The sequence below is a fragment of the Sorex araneus genome, chromosome 6 (assembly GCF_027595985.1).
Source record: "Sorex araneus isolate mSorAra2 chromosome 6, mSorAra2.pri, whole genome shotgun sequence".
In the NCBI taxonomy this organism is placed as follows: Eukaryota; Metazoa; Chordata; class Mammalia; order Eulipotyphla; family Soricidae; genus Sorex; species Sorex araneus.
The window spans coordinates 11723111-11738430 of NC_073307.1; the positions used below are offsets into that span (position 1 = coordinate 11723111).

Sequence of the window (15320 nt, forward strand, 5' to 3'; positions counted from 1 at the left end):
GGGGGCTTTTCAGCAATAGCGAATATCTCTGGTTTAAACAAAAAAAATGTATTTGCCCTAGCATCTTTGTTAAGTACCAAGGACTGAAACCTGGCGTCCATCCATGTGAGACACTCTCCCGACCATCGGGCCATCACCTCAGAACCCTATTCTTTAAAGCACAACAGGAATTTTTTCATGTAGAAAGAATTGCAGTTCATCTTATGTGGTTTTGCAAGTTTTCTATCTTCAGGGTAATTTTTTTCTATTGTAGAAATTAATGTTTTCAGGGCTGGAGACATAGGACAGTGGGTAGGGTGTTTGCCTTGCACACGGCCAACTGGGGTTTGATCCCTGGCATCCCATATGGCCCCCAAGCACCGCCAGAAGTAATTCCTGAGTGCAGAGCCAGGAGTAACCCCTGAGCATCCCTGCATGTGGCCCAAAAGCCAAAACAAAACAAAAAATAAATTAATGTTTTCCTAAGTTCCTAATGAATACTGTGTTCATTAATTTATACAATAAAATGTATTAATATAATGAAGAGATTATGTGGGAAAAATATTATATATTTGTATCTGTATTTTAATATTCTGAAAATAAAATTTTATCAAACTCTTAAATTATTTTCATCCAATATTGGACAACATGGCTCTTATCATAATCTTATGAAAAAAAGAACATGATTGATTTTCTAAAGCAGAAGAAACTGGATGTTTTTTGGATAGGACTAGATGAGCCAGAAAAATAATACAGTGGTAGGACACTGGCCTAGGGCTGGCCCAAGTTCAATGCCCAGAACAGCATAGGGTTCTCCAGCCCCCACCATCCCTGAGCACAGAGCCAGGAGTAATCACTGAGCACCCCTGGATATGGCCCGACCAAAACAGAACTAGAGCATAAATATTTCAGGCTTGCAGGTCACACAGCATGCTCTGTTGCTACTCCTCCACCAAACGCCACCACAGAAAATATGAAAATATGTAAATGAATGAAGGAAGCTGTGATTCAATAAAACTTCCTTATAAAAACAAATGGCATTCTGACGCACATATTTTAAGGCAAGATACAAATGCCACATCTTCGTCAAAGCTTCTTGCTAGCTTCCCTCATTAAGTCAGTATTCCCTTCTCTGTTACCATGGCACTTTCTACATTCACAAGTAATTGTTTTTATTTTCAAATTAGTGCCCTTTCTGGACATCAGTTCCTTGAGAGTATTAATAAAAAAATTTATAAAACAATTTTAACGGCAGGCCAAATTTGGGACAAATGAGCTCAAAGCAATACTCATCACTTGTATCACTTGTAGTCCCGTTGATCTTCGATTTGCTCAGGCGGGCGCCAGTAACGTCTCCATTTGTCCCTGTCACGAGCTAGTGCAGCCCAATGATATCTGCTTGCTCCAGGAACAGGAAGAGCCTCAAATTGTTCATTCAGGGATTTGACGAAGAAATCTGACCATCTAGTTGGTGGGCGGCCATTTGATCTTCTGACGTCTTGTGGAATCCAGTCGGTAACAGCTCTAGTCCAGCCGTCGTCTCTGAATCACATTACATGACCAGCCCATCTGATTTTTGATGCCTTGGCAAATGAGACAGCGTCCCTGATTTTTGACCATCGACGGAGGTCAGAACTCCGGATTCCCTCTCTCACTTGAGTGAGACATGATATTCCTAGCATAGCTCTTTTGATTCCTCTTTGGGATACCCTAATAGCATTCTCATCCTGTTTGCGTAGGGCCCAGGTCTCTGAGGCATATGTTAGTGCAGGAAGAACGGTGGAATCGAAAAGATGTGCCCGGAGTCAGAGGTTCTTTGTTCTCTTAACCACTTCTTCGACGCTCTTGAATGCATTCCACGCTGCTCTCTTCCTCCTGTGCAGTTCTACTCATACAGAAGAAAGAACAATAGCAAAACTAAACATAATGAGAGAGAGAAAGAGAGGAGGAAAGTGCCTGCCATGAGCCATCGAGCAGGCAGAGGGTGGGGGAGTGGCTGGAGGGAAACAGGGGACACTGGTGGTGGAAACTAGACACTGATGGGAGGATGAGTTTTGGATCACTGTATGACTGACATCCAACCATGAACAGCTTTGCAACTGTGTATCTCATGGTGAGTCAAAAAATAAAAAGCAAAAAATACCCTATATAGAAGAAATTTTTATCTGACCTGGGGAGATGAATCATAGACCAGAGACCTTGGCATGGCGTTGGGGGCAGAGGGAAGGGGATGGGGAGGGGATGCAAAATAGCCCAGGACCATGTGATTCATTCAGCACCACCAGAAATGAGCCAGGTGGGGTTAAAAAAAAAAAGTCTATCCTTGAAAACCTAGTCCATCTAAATCCCATTAAGTCTTTTTCATACACTCACTGCCATTATGTTTCTGGTGTTAGAAAGAGCCTGGCATGGACATAATCACCTTGATATAAGTCAACAGATCCTAATGATTATATATATCAAATGTATTTTGTATTTTTTAAAACCATTAAAGGAGTAGGGATGGGAGCTGCAGAGACAGTATAGTGGATAAGGTGCTTATCTCACACACACCTGACCAAGGTTCAGTCCCCAATACCACATCTGGTCCCCTGGCCCCTGCCAGGAGTTATCCCTGAGCCTAGCCAGATGAGGTCCAGGACCACCCCCCAAAAAGGAAGGAGGGACTGGAGCAATGATACAGCAGGTAGGGCACTTGCCTTGTACACAGTTGACCCAATCCAATCCCTGGCATCCCGTATGATCCCCTGAGCACTGCTAGGAGTAATACCTGAGTGCAGAGCCAGGAGTAACCTCTGAGCATCACCAGGTGTGATCCAAAAAGCCCCTCCCCTAAAAAAAGGAAGGGGGAGTAAAAACTAAAAAATTTCAATAAAAAGCAGTCACAATTGAATGTAAAAACAACTAATTTAAAAGCTTATGTCTACAGTCTCCCTAGAACCTGTAGGTATCATTCCTTAGCTCTTTAGTTCTGAAAATGCTTTTCCTAGTGTTTTCATCTGTTTTCAGATGATTTCAGTAATACCATGTACAATGTGTTATTCTAAGGTTGACCTGAAGATACATTAATAAATGTGCATACAATGCTCAGGCTACTTTCAGCTGCCTGGAGAAATATAGCTAGCTAGCTACACACATAACCAGCATCCAAATCAAGAAGCAGTAAGTGATAGAGTCCGAGAGATTAACAAATTCCATCTGATATAGACCACCATGGACAAGAAGTTAGGAGACTTACTTGGCTATAGTAGAGAAATCCAAGTACCAGAGAACCACTAGGCGTTTCTCTAAAGAATGGGGGGAGGTCCCCAGCCGCTGCGGGGCTCAGAAGCCAAAGAGAAGAGACTCTCAGTGGCCGCGGCTGTGGTCGGAGAGAATGAACGAGTGGTGGAAGAGAAAATACTGCAAACTGGCTGTCTCTCGATGAAGATGATGTTTTATTTTAATGGCAGGCATCTGTGGCATCGGTAACAGAAATGATGGTTGTTTGTGGTGAAATCAATCATTCAGTAAATATGCTTCCTACGAACAGGAGAGCGAATGAGTCCTGTTCTAATACCACACCTTCTCTAGCGGTCCCTAAATGTGCCATTTGTATGCAAACGTGTGTTCACCCAGTCAGTCTACCCTGTAAGCATGTGTTCTGCTACTTGAGTGTGAAGGGAGCTCCATGGCTTGGAAAGCGATGTGCTCTTTGTCGACAAGAAATTCCAGAGGATTTCCTTGACAAGCCAACCTTACTGTCACCAGAAGAACTCAAGGCAGCAAGCCGAGGAAATGGTGAATACGCCTGGTATTATGAAGGAAGAAATGGGTGGTGGCACACTGTACATGATGAGCGTACTACTAGAGAGCTAGAAGACGCTTTTTCCAAAGGTAAAAAAGAGCACTGAAATGTTAATTGCTGGGTTTTTGTATGTTGCCAACCTTGAAAACATGGTTCAATATAGGAGAAATGAACATGGATGTCACAGGAAGATTAAACGGGATATAACAGATATACCAAAGAAAGGAGTAGCTGCATTTAGACTGGGTTGTGATGCTGATGCTGATGCTGTAAACCTGGTGAGAGAGACCTCTGCAGATGGAGCGGACAGTGTATCACTTGTATCACTTGTAGTCCCGTTGATCTTCGATTTGCTCGAGTGGGCGCCAGTAACATCTCCATTTGTGCCTGTCGTGAGCCAGTGTAGCACAGTGGAACAGACAGTGTATCAGCACAAAATGGGGCTTCTGTTCAGCCTCGGGGACCATCTGTGAGGCCTCTGAGATCAGTAGGTGGTCAGCTGACAAGTCCTGCAACACCATCCCCTGATGCAAACACTTCCCTAGAAGACTCTTTTGCTCATTTACAGCTCGCTGGAGACAGCATACCTGGAAGGAGTCATCGAGAAGAAGAAGATCATGAATCACCCTCTTCAGGCAGGGGCCCTGTACCAGACGCCTCCCTTGAAGAAACGGAATCGGATGCTAGTAGTGACAGTGAGGATGTATCTACGTTAGTTGCACAATAGTCCTCGATCCAACAGAGACTTTGGGTCCCTAATGCACACCAGACAGTACCTGATAGATCAGATCAGTTGGGAAATGATCCATCAGTGGCAGGAGGTGGAACAGTGAGCGCTAGATCTAGGCGGCCTGATGGACAGTGAACAGTAACTGAAGTTTAAACAAAATCTTCAGCACTATGCTCAAGGTTCAAGTGGTTATCTGTGAATTTCTGCCCATGTAACATTATATTCATCCCTAGTAGTACATTTGGGGAGTTGGGGTGGGAAGGGGTATGGGAAGGACAGACCTATAATTAAAAGTCTAACATGTTTCTGTTGAGAAATTTATTTAATGTAAGGAACTTGGGTGTTACTAGTTGAGAGCTGTATTAACCCAGTTTTCTTGAGGTCTGTTTGTTTTATAGTTCGGTTTTGTTTTGTTTTGAATTTCTTCAGTTCTTTTGGCCAGTGTGTATTATTTGTGCATTATTTCCAGTTCTCATGACTTTGCACTGCATCTTCTTTTTCTGCATGAATTGACATAAACCCATTACTAAAATCTGGCACCTATAGGATGTTTGGTATCAGTATGAAAGGGAAGCTTAACGTGAGGATAGATGTGAACTGGAATTTTAAAATAGATGAATAACAACTATTTAATAGTAAAGTTACTGACATGGAAATGTAAACAGCTAATAACTTACGTTTCAGGATGTTGTTTATAACATACTTCATGGCATTCCAATAGGCTTTGCTGTCTAGTCCTTGTAGTTTGAGATTTCTCTTGATCCGCATTTTTCTTTTTGGTTACAGGATTTATAATTTAATAAATTCTAGAGTTTATAAAAAAAAAGAATGGGGGTACCTTTCTTTTTTTTATGTGAAATGAAGATGGGACTTTTTGCAAGGCACAAAGCACAAGTTAATGTGTGTAAAGGGGTTGCTGGCAGCGTAAGGCTGGGAAGAGACCAGGAGCTTTGGAAACTAAAAAGTTAAGATCAATGGGGAATGCTGTGTTCAAAAACCCTTTTCTGAAACTGCACCTGGGGTGGGAATGATCTCTGTCCATCTGTAAAAGTCACTTACCGAACTCAGATCCTCCGGCCAGAGTTGGGTGTCTACTCCCAGAGTGGAGACAGCTGAACCCCTGACAATGTGCCATATTTGAGGAGACAGTTTCTTAGCAGAGACTCCCATGGCTATTTAGCAAAAGCCGTTTTCCAGGTTCACAAGAACAGGTTGTCAAGGAAAGGTTTCGTGGCTGGGAGCAATGGGCAGATGTCACAGAGAGCAGACGGGATCTCAGAGAGGCAGGTTGAAAATCCTGGGCAGGGGGTGCAGTGAGGCGCCCCGCAGAGCTGAAGCAGCACTTCACTTCCCGGCTCACCAGCCCCGCCCACCCACCAGGGCCGTCCCCATCAAAACACAGAACCCAGTGCAGGTTGGCTGGTTGTATTCTGAACGCTTTTGCCTTTGCTACAGGTTTTAGGAGTTGGGGGGAAGCCTTCATGGACTCCAAGAGGAAGAAGAAAATTGGAGGGTTGGCATCCACTTAGCTTCTGAAAAATTGAGAACTTACTAAAACAAATAAATAAAGATTTCAAGATTGCAAAGCTAACCAAACGCCCTAAATATTTCAAATAAATCACTCCGCAGTGGCAAAGTGCAGGTCTTAACAAAACCTAGCCGAGTTCCTAGTAGAGTGATTTGAATCTCAATTGCGGCAAATTTGCTCGTCAAGTAGTTGTGGTAAACAGCCACGAACCCATCACCAAGCCTGAATATTTATCGGTCAATTTCGGGGAAAGCTGATTTCTTCCAACCCAAGGGCCTGAGCCGGCGCTATTAGGAGACACTTTCCTATTTGGGCAGCTGCTTTCTGCATTTTCTGCACAATAAGTGACTGATTCATCACAAAGGTTACCATTAGGTAAAATAATCTTGGCTTTTAGATGCTAGGGAGGCTGTGATAAAAGCCGTGGGCTTTGGATAATGCACATGTCAGAGTGTGCGGTACTTCCTCCATTCAGAATAGCTGCCAGGGCTTCTCTAAGCTAAAACTGCATTACGAGATGGAGCCACGCAGCGGGGCAGAGCCCCCAGAGTGCTTGTGCATTATGGAGATTTCACCGGGAGGTGACAAATGAGGCGCTGATGGGCTGAAATGGGGGCTATTAATGCAACTTTCAGAAGTTTACTTTCAGACTCAAACAGAGCAGCCATTGACTCAGTGAAATTCCTTAAGCAGATTCCTGGTTAAGGAATCCTAGCAAGCTGCACGTAATTCAAAATCACTCCCTCAACTGAGACCAAACTTTTACAATTCTGATGCCCTAAGCCAATATTTTGATTTTTAATTAATGGTGAAACACATAATTCTCCAGCGTGGGGCGCTCATCTCGGAGAGTGGGTTGTGGTGACGTGTGCCCATGGCTCGAATTAGCTTAACGACCCGCCTTCTCTTCACAGCATCAGCGGTCGCATGAGGACCCCACCGCCCTCAAGTTTAGCTTCTACGAAGTGATCTCGGCCGGGCCGCACGCCCCGTCGGACCTCCGAGTGTTGCAGAAGAGGTGCCTGGTGCCAGGGTGGTACGCCAGCCACATCGAGAGATGGCTCATTTATTTCCCGCCTTTCCAGGTACCAGGCCGGTCTCGTACCTCACGTTAGCAACTCTCTCAGTGGATGAGATTGTCTCTAGAGAAGAGGAAACTTTTACTCACTCCGACATTCCCAGCTTTCAGTGTTTAGCTGTAAAATATGAGACCGCAACAAAGAATAATAGACGGGCAGACGGAGGGGGGTGGAAAAAGCTTGTTTCGATTTTCTCTCTACAGGTCTTTCAAGCTAATTCTCCAGCTGTGCTTTCGAAACCCTCTTAACCAAGCATGCCAAATGTTCTTTTAGTTCATTTTTAAAGACCATTATTTTAAATGGCCCTTAACCCTAATGACCATTTAATAACCCAAGTCAGGCAAATATTCTTTTACTTAATTTTTAAAGGCCATTATTTCCCTCTGAATCGCCTTGCCAGATTTTTCCAAAATCCAATGTTTTCCTTGACTTCCAGCTTCTCCCCTCCCCCTGGCATCAGCCTCTGCACTGGAATGCAGGACGCTACTCCTTGGACAAGTGTCACGCCCTCCCTCTTAGGGTGCCTGGCCAGAACAGAACCATTCCTCTTTCTACAGTGCTCATTCTCAGCTGGAATCAGCTTTAGTTTTGGTGACTTTTTGTTTTTGTTTTTGTTTTTGTTTCAATTTTTAAATAGGGACCACCATCTTGTGGTGCCAGGGTGACCCATCGTCACTACTAGAGAGCTTGGTCAGGTGACAGGCCTGGCGATTTGCTGCTGGGTCTCAGAAGTGCTCAGGGTTCCAGGATATGGGGGTAGGTGGGTGGGGGGAAAGCCAGGAAATTAAGCTTTGAAGATAAAAATCAGGGCCTAAGCACCACTTACCTATGGGTGATAATGATAATGATAATGATCACCCTGGTCCCAGTTTTAATACTTTATTTCTGTGTATGGCTCTGTAGCCCGTTTATAAACTCTCTCGAACTCCCTCCTGGATTTTTGTTTTCTGAGTGGCTGCCTGGCTTCTCAGAAGACACAGGAGGGATGTCTCTATGTGCGATTTGCTTCTTGTTCCAGGTCAGTAAAGGGAATAACCTGGTAAAATCTAACAGAGCTGCATGCAAATCCCCTAAGGAAAGTTTCTTCCATTAAATCATTTCAGGGTACAGAAACTTTTCATTACACAATCTCTGTCTTTTTGAAATTTCTTTGGTCATTTAGTTGCTAATTATCGATGGACAGCAGCTAAGAACTGATCCTGCGACAGTGATGGATGAAGTGCAGAAGTTTCTAGGTGTCTCACCGCATTATAATTACTCAGAAGCTTTAACGTAAGTCCATTTTCTAGAAGTTTGGGCAGAAAAGTGGTTTAAAAGAAATTGTCGTTTGCTGATGCAATTGTTAAATTAGTTGTTCTGTATATACTGGTTACTTTCCAACTGGAATTAACCACATGGAAAGAACATTTTGTTGAGACAGTATTGAAAAAAACTGTCCTAAATCCTCTATCCATATGTAACCCTGAGAAATTTCCCCTGGAAGGGAAGCAGAAAAACAAAGCCATTGTAAATCTCAAGCCTATTTCCTTAGGCATTTGGGTGGTGCTGGTTGAACCCGGGGAGTCGCACAGGCAAACAGGAGTCCTACTGCTGAGCTACGTTGTCGAGACATCCTGAAAGTATCACGGGGTGATGAACTGGGTTGTTTACACACTTCCTTCTCTTCCTTAGTACAGTTTCTCAGAAACACGGACATAGAGCCAGAAACAGGAAGCAGGAACTGAGAGGGCAGAGAAACGCACACTTATTCCTAAGACAACCTCCACCTTTTCCTCCTTGTCTTGGCTACCGGGGCCTCTCTCTTAGAGGCTTCCACACTTCCAGCTCTGCTTGACTTTCCTTCTACTGGTTGCCTCGGACTTTCTTGGACGGAGAGACAGGAAAGGCACTAGGCCTTGAGGACGGTGGTGCCCATCACTGACAGCTAAGGCCATTTGACGCCTCTTGGGCCTCACCTCAGGCTTCATTTAACATTTTAAACAGGCCTCTGGTTACTTGGTCCACTTATAATGGCTGGTCATCAGACTTTGAGGCTTTTGATTGTTTCTATTTCGCTTGGCAGAAGATTCAAAGTTGAATTGGGTTATGGGTTCTGACACACTATAATAGACATATTCTTGAAATGTTAAGACTGAGCCTTAAAGAAACTGATGGTACTGGGACCAGGGAAATAGGACAGTGAGTAGAGCACTTACCTTGCATATAGCCAAGCCAGGTTCAATCTCTGACACCCCATATGATCCCCAGAGCATTGCCAGGAGTGATCCCTGAGTGCAGAGCCAGGAGTAAGGCCTGACATGGTTGGGTGTGACCCAAAAACAAAACAAAACAGGAAGGAAGGAAGGAAGGAAGGAAGGAAGGAAGGAAGGAAGGAAGGAAGGAAGGAAGGAAGGAAGGAAGGAAGGAAGGAAGGAAGGAAGGAAGGAAGAAGGAATAAAGGAAGGAAGGAAGGAAGGAAGGAAGGAAGGAAGGAAGGAAGGAAGGAAGAAGGAATAAAGGAAGGAAGGAAGGAAGGAAGGAAGGAAGGAAGGAAGGAAGGAAGGAAGGAAGGAAGGAAGGAAGGAAGGAAGGGAGGAAGGAAGAGAGGGAGGAAGGAAGGAAGGAAGGAAGGAAGGAAGGAAGGAAGGAAGGAAGGAAGGAAGGAAGGAAGGAAGGAAGGAAGGAAGGAAGGAAGGAAGGAAGGAAGGAAGGAAGGGGGAATAAACTGATGGTATCATGAGAGATCCTTCTATTGTATTTCTCTGTATAAAACTCAATCCTTTGGGTCAATATATTTTCCCTTTTCATTGTGCTTTGATTTTGTAGCAATTTAGGAAGTGAGGCATATTTTCTTTTCCCTTTCAGCATCGATTTCAGTCAAAGATTGGTAAGCCTACAACAAATACCGCTTACATTTTGCACAAATCACACTTAGAGACCCTTGTGAGACAGACGTTTTGGTTTAGGAGACAAAGTAGGTGTAACTTGAGGTTTGAGCTTCTTCTAAGTGTCATTGACTTTGTTGTTACTATTAGCCCTCTGGCCTCCGCAGTTTCTACAGGCAGGTACCATTAGAGCTTCGCAGGGCTTAGTTCAAGAGCCAATGCAGACGCTAGCCGGAGGTATTTAACTTCAGCCTGACCTTAAAGAAAGCTGTGTGATTTCAGCTTGTAGTTAGAAATTCAAGTCCACTTTCTGCTTTATATCGTTTAAAGTGTCTCTTAGAAAGGAAAACTTTTTATTTTCTCAACCATTTTCTCTTTCAAGTTGGCTTATCTTGGGTCTTTTTTTTTTTTAATAGATCATAGAGCAAAGCATTGTATTTCAGGGAAAAGTGGAGTATTCTAGGAAGACATAATCTCTTTTTCTTGTGGAATGATCCTTGACCTACATGCTGTGTATTTGTCCCCTTTGTATTCGACTTGACAGCAAGCTTTCATCCCCCTCCGCTGTGAAGGAAAGGCAGTGTAAACTGGAGAGAGGAGGTATCAAAGTCACATTGTAAACACAGAGTACCCCAGGTCACTTTTGTCCCTGGACAGCATCTGCCTACAATTACCGGGAACACGATTCTCTACCCTGGTTGGGGGTGTACGGCGGGTTGCAGCAAGATAAGACATGTGGAGTCTCTGAAGCCACGGTTTCTAGTCTTGCGCCTGCCCAGGTGCTCGTCCTGCTGATAGAGATCAAACACTGCCGTTCAGGTGCCTTTTATGTCATCTTGTCAGTCATCGGTAGGTCTGACACACCTTGTAAAACCCAGCAGCAGAGAAGGTTGTAGAATAGTTTGGTTTCATGTCAGCCCCTTAGGTCTAAATTGATTCCCCTTCACCCGTGCCCTCTGCGATTGCTCTTAATCCTGCCCTCCTAATTCAGTTACTCTTGCTAGAGAAACTCCTGGGCGTTGTTTCTGGGGTGGATGGGGCAAGGGGGAGAAGGACCTGGTGATTAAAATGGAGATTCTCAACAGTGTTATCTATTGTTTCTAATTTCTCCTGCCAGGGATAGTTAAGACAATTACATTGGTGAAACTTTTTTTTTAAATTAATTCAAAGTCCTTAAGATGTACTGAACTGCAAACAGATATGAGTTCAAAACCAATACATAAATCCATTTCTTTACAGACTGGGACAAATGAACAAAACTAGGCCTATACAAAGGTACAGTCTTGGCATGAAAGAACAAGCACTCAGATCTATAAACTGATGAGTCAAACCTAAATGATGGTATTTGATGAGATGGTATTTATAGAGATCTATAAACTGATGAGTCAAACCTAAATGATTTAAACTTTAGTTGTACTTTTTGCAATTCAATATTCACCCATGGGAGCATTATTTCAATCAAAAGATTTTCCTATAATGCTTTTTGGGAGAAGGAGGAAAAGGAAAATTTGAGTCTTACACTGTGGTATGGGGCTACTTCCTGCTTTGCGTCTGGGGTCACTCTGACCAGTGCTTAAGACCCCGCAGGGTAGAGAACCAGGAACTCATATGCAAGGCGAGTGCCCTAACTCCAGAACTATTTCTCTGGCCTTTTAAAGCATATTTTAATTTTCCAAATAGCATCTTTATATCCCCCAAGATTCACCCACAGCGGCATAAGATTACAGTCACATTTGCATTAATATTAATGTTACCACTTGGAAGCTAAGTCATTGAGAATGCTAATGTCCTTATTCACAAATCACCTCCACTTATTTCAAACCATAAGTGGTAGTTCACGCAAATTTTAAGAACTATTCCATTCTTATTCCACTTTTTATTTCAGCAGTTTTATTGAATGGCCATTAAATGCCAGACTCTGGGAGTAGACCAGCCCTGTCCCTAGGAAGGCTAACCACAGACACGAAACAGCATAAAACACTTCCTCTACAATGCTCACTTCCTGGGGGTCAGAGACACTCAGCACTTCAGATGTGTGTCTTACACATGCCCACCCAGGTTTAATCCCGTATGGTCCCTGAGTCCCATGGGGAGTGACACCTCAGCACAGAGCCAGGGATAAGCCCTGAACACGTCAGGTGTGACCCCTCCTCAAACAAAATAATAATAATGAATAAAATGCCCACTTCCTGGAAGCTTTTAGGAAGGGCCTATGCATGACAACTCCCAGTGTCTGCAGAAAGCTGTTAGCTGTTTGCTTACCGCTCTACTGCCTGTTGGCGGTGCTGAGGTTGATCTGCAAGGGACTCTGCAGACACTGCAAGCAGGTGCAGGGAACGAGCTTCCCCCATGCTGGGAAATTTCTTCAATGTTCAGCAGCCCAGTGGGTATGTCCTCACACTAATGGGTCCTTCAACACCAGTTTCCTTCAGCCTGACCTTAAATCACTTTGGAAGCGAACATGATCCCTTCCCGACCTTCCTGCCGTCTCCTCCCGGAAACACAGTGCTGCTGATGAATGTGTGCAGACAGAGCCAAGAAGAGATGTCAGGCATGTGTACACACACACACACACACACACACACACACACACACACACACACACAGAGTTCTTAATAAATCCCAGCACAACAGTATGCTGCTTGGTTGCTGATGGATTAGCAGAGAAAGAAAAGTCCATTTTTATGCTTAATTTTTAACATAAAGTGCAATTTTTCTGTATGCAATATTCCGTCAGAGGCTGCTTATTTTAACAGAGGCATATATTGTTCCAGACAGAAATCTACAGTTAGGTGTGTCAGAAGCAACAACTTTATGAATGGCTGGTCTGTATTTTGAAATTTGTTAATTAAACACTTAGAGTAAGTCAGAATTCAGTTTTGGAATAGATAAAGACAAAACGTTACAGGAAATGTCATACTAGATCTTTCTGTTTTCACCTACAGATTATTTAAATAATGTAGTTTTAATAATCTTTTGTACCTCTAAATATGGAACTATTCATTTCCCTTGCTGATTGAAAGAAGACTATAGACAATATGTGAAACCATATCAGATTATGTTCTGATCTCACACGATTGCTTTAATAACAGTGATAAACTGGCTTCATGCAAATATGATGAGAGTAATCCTGCTATCTCTAACATCCAAAATCATAGAGAAGTGGAGAGCTGGCCTTTCTTTTCATTCTGTATTTTCATCACTGCATTCTTTTTCAAGACTGCATTCTAATCATACCAAAACATACACTCACATTGGACACATTGGATTGCAGTGTAATCTGGGGAAGAGTATCTCCCAAACTAATGATGCTTAGCACATTTCCATTTGTTTCACAGTCATTTGATGTGTTCTTTTTTGTCAGTGTGTGTGTTTTGGGTCACACCCGGTGATGCACAGGGGTCACTTCTGGCTCTGCACTCAGGAATTACCCCTGGCAGTGTTCAGGGGACCATATGGGATCTGGGAATTGAACCCGGGTCGGCCATGTGTAAGGCAAACGCCCTACCGCTGTGCTATCACTCCAGCCTAATGTTGTGTTCTTTGATGAAGACTCTTCTAATATTTTATTCAACTTTTTAATCTTTTCATCAATTATACATTCATAATACAAGCTCTACATTACGTATTTCACCCAATAAGTGGCTTCCCCTTTCATTGTCTTAAGTGTCTCTTGAGAAGCAAAAGTTTTATATTTGATATAATCAAAATTACCAATTTTTCTTTCATTACTAATCCTAAAAAATCTTTGTCTAGTTCAAAGTTATGAGGTGCTATAGCACTGTAGCACTGTCATCTCGTTCATCGATTTGCTTGAGCGGGCACCAGTAACGTCTCCATTATGAGACTTGTTACTGTTTTTAGCATATCGAATACGGGTAGATTGCCAGGCTCTGCCGTGCGGGTGAGATACTTTCGGTAGTTTGCCGAGCTCTCCGAGAGGGGTGGAGAAATCGAACCCGGGTCGGTCACATGCAAGCCAAACACCCTACCCACTAAAAACTTTTATTTCTAGAATTATTGTAATTACAGCTATGAGTCATTACACTTATAATCTATTTCAATTTAATATATTACAGTATAGAAAAAGGTTCAAAGTTCAGTTTTTCAATTTTGTTGTCTAATTGTCCAATTCAATTTGTTTAAATATTTTCTTTCCCATGTAATTACTTTGATAAACTGCTTTGAAAATTGTTGATCATATCTGGTTTATTTTTGGACTCTGTTTTTTGTTCTACTAATCTACTAGTACCAGTAACACACAGTTGTGATTACTGTAGCTTTATCATTAACCTTGAAAATAAATAATATTAGGTCTCCAAATTAGCTCTTCTTTTTCATATCTTTGGCTGCCTAAGTCACTTACATTGTCATTTTAATGTTCAGAGTCATCTTTTTAATTTCCACAAAAGTAAGTCCACTGAAGTTTTGATTGGAAGCACACAGAATCTCTAAGTAAATCTAGGGAATTGATATGTCAAAACAGTTAAAAGTCCTCTGATCTATAACATGGTACAACTTTCATTTTCTGATTCCTTAGTCTAATTTGACAATGTTTTGTGCTTTGGGTGCACAGATCTTACATATGTTGTGTCAGATTACCCCTGTCTGAATACTAACGTGAAAATAGCCATCAGCCGTGTAATTAATTTTGAGGGTCTCTCAAAGTGGTGGGATTCTGGGGGTTGTTCCTGGCTGGTGTGTCTGTGCTGGCGCCTGAGGATGTTGTCATTCTTGGGCTCTGCTGGGGCGGGGGGGGTGGGACCACAGGGATACCCTGGGCGGTACTCGGGGCCTCCCAGGGCACACCTGACAATACTCGGCCTTCAGCGCTGGTCTCTCATTCTGGGCAACTCAGAGAATGGAACACCAAGTAAAATGTGGTTGGAAATCATGCGGGGGAAGGGTGATGCATGCCGAATGTAGACTAGAGAATGAACACAATTTCCACTCAACAGCTTTATTGCAAACCACAACACCTAATCAGAGAGAGAGAACAAAAGGGAATACCCTGCCATAGTGGCAGTGTGGGGTGGGGGGGGGGAGACGGGACTGGGGAGGGTGGGAGAGATGCTGGGTTTACTGGTGGTAGAGGATGGGCACTGGTGAAGGGATGGGTTCTCGAACTTTGTAAGGGGGAAACATGAGCACAATAATGTATAATTCATTTCAATTCTTAATGTAATTTTATTAGATCAATAAAGTCCAGATTGAAAAAAAAAATACTCGGCCTCCAGGGCGATGGCCTCAATGCTGGAGGCCATGTGGTGTCAGGGACCCCACTCAGGTCAGCGCCCCAAAGCCTGCAACTTCGCCCCTGTGTTCTCACAGCCCCTCAGCACGGTCATTCTGT

The 15320-nt window shown here is 43.2% G+C and overlaps 1 protein-coding gene and 1 pseudogene across 2 annotated transcripts in view; both read left to right on the plus strand.

The window, feature by feature from the left end:
• Positions 1 to 15320, plus strand: part of LOC101552197 (N-deacetylase and N-sulfotransferase 3) — a 169618-nt gene that overhangs the window by 145113 nt on the left and 9185 nt on the right. For both annotated transcript variants that reach the window (XM_055142489.1, XM_055142490.1), the window contains exons 11-12: positions 6939 to 7109; positions 8266 to 8375. In XM_055142489.1, coding sequence (XP_054998464.1) covers positions 6939 to 7109; positions 8266 to 8375 — 281 coding nt within the window. The remainder of the gene's footprint in view (positions 1 to 6938; positions 7110 to 8265; positions 8376 to 15320) is intronic.
• On the plus strand, positions 3212 to 4649 carry LOC101551935 (E3 ubiquitin-protein ligase RNF146-like; annotated as a pseudogene).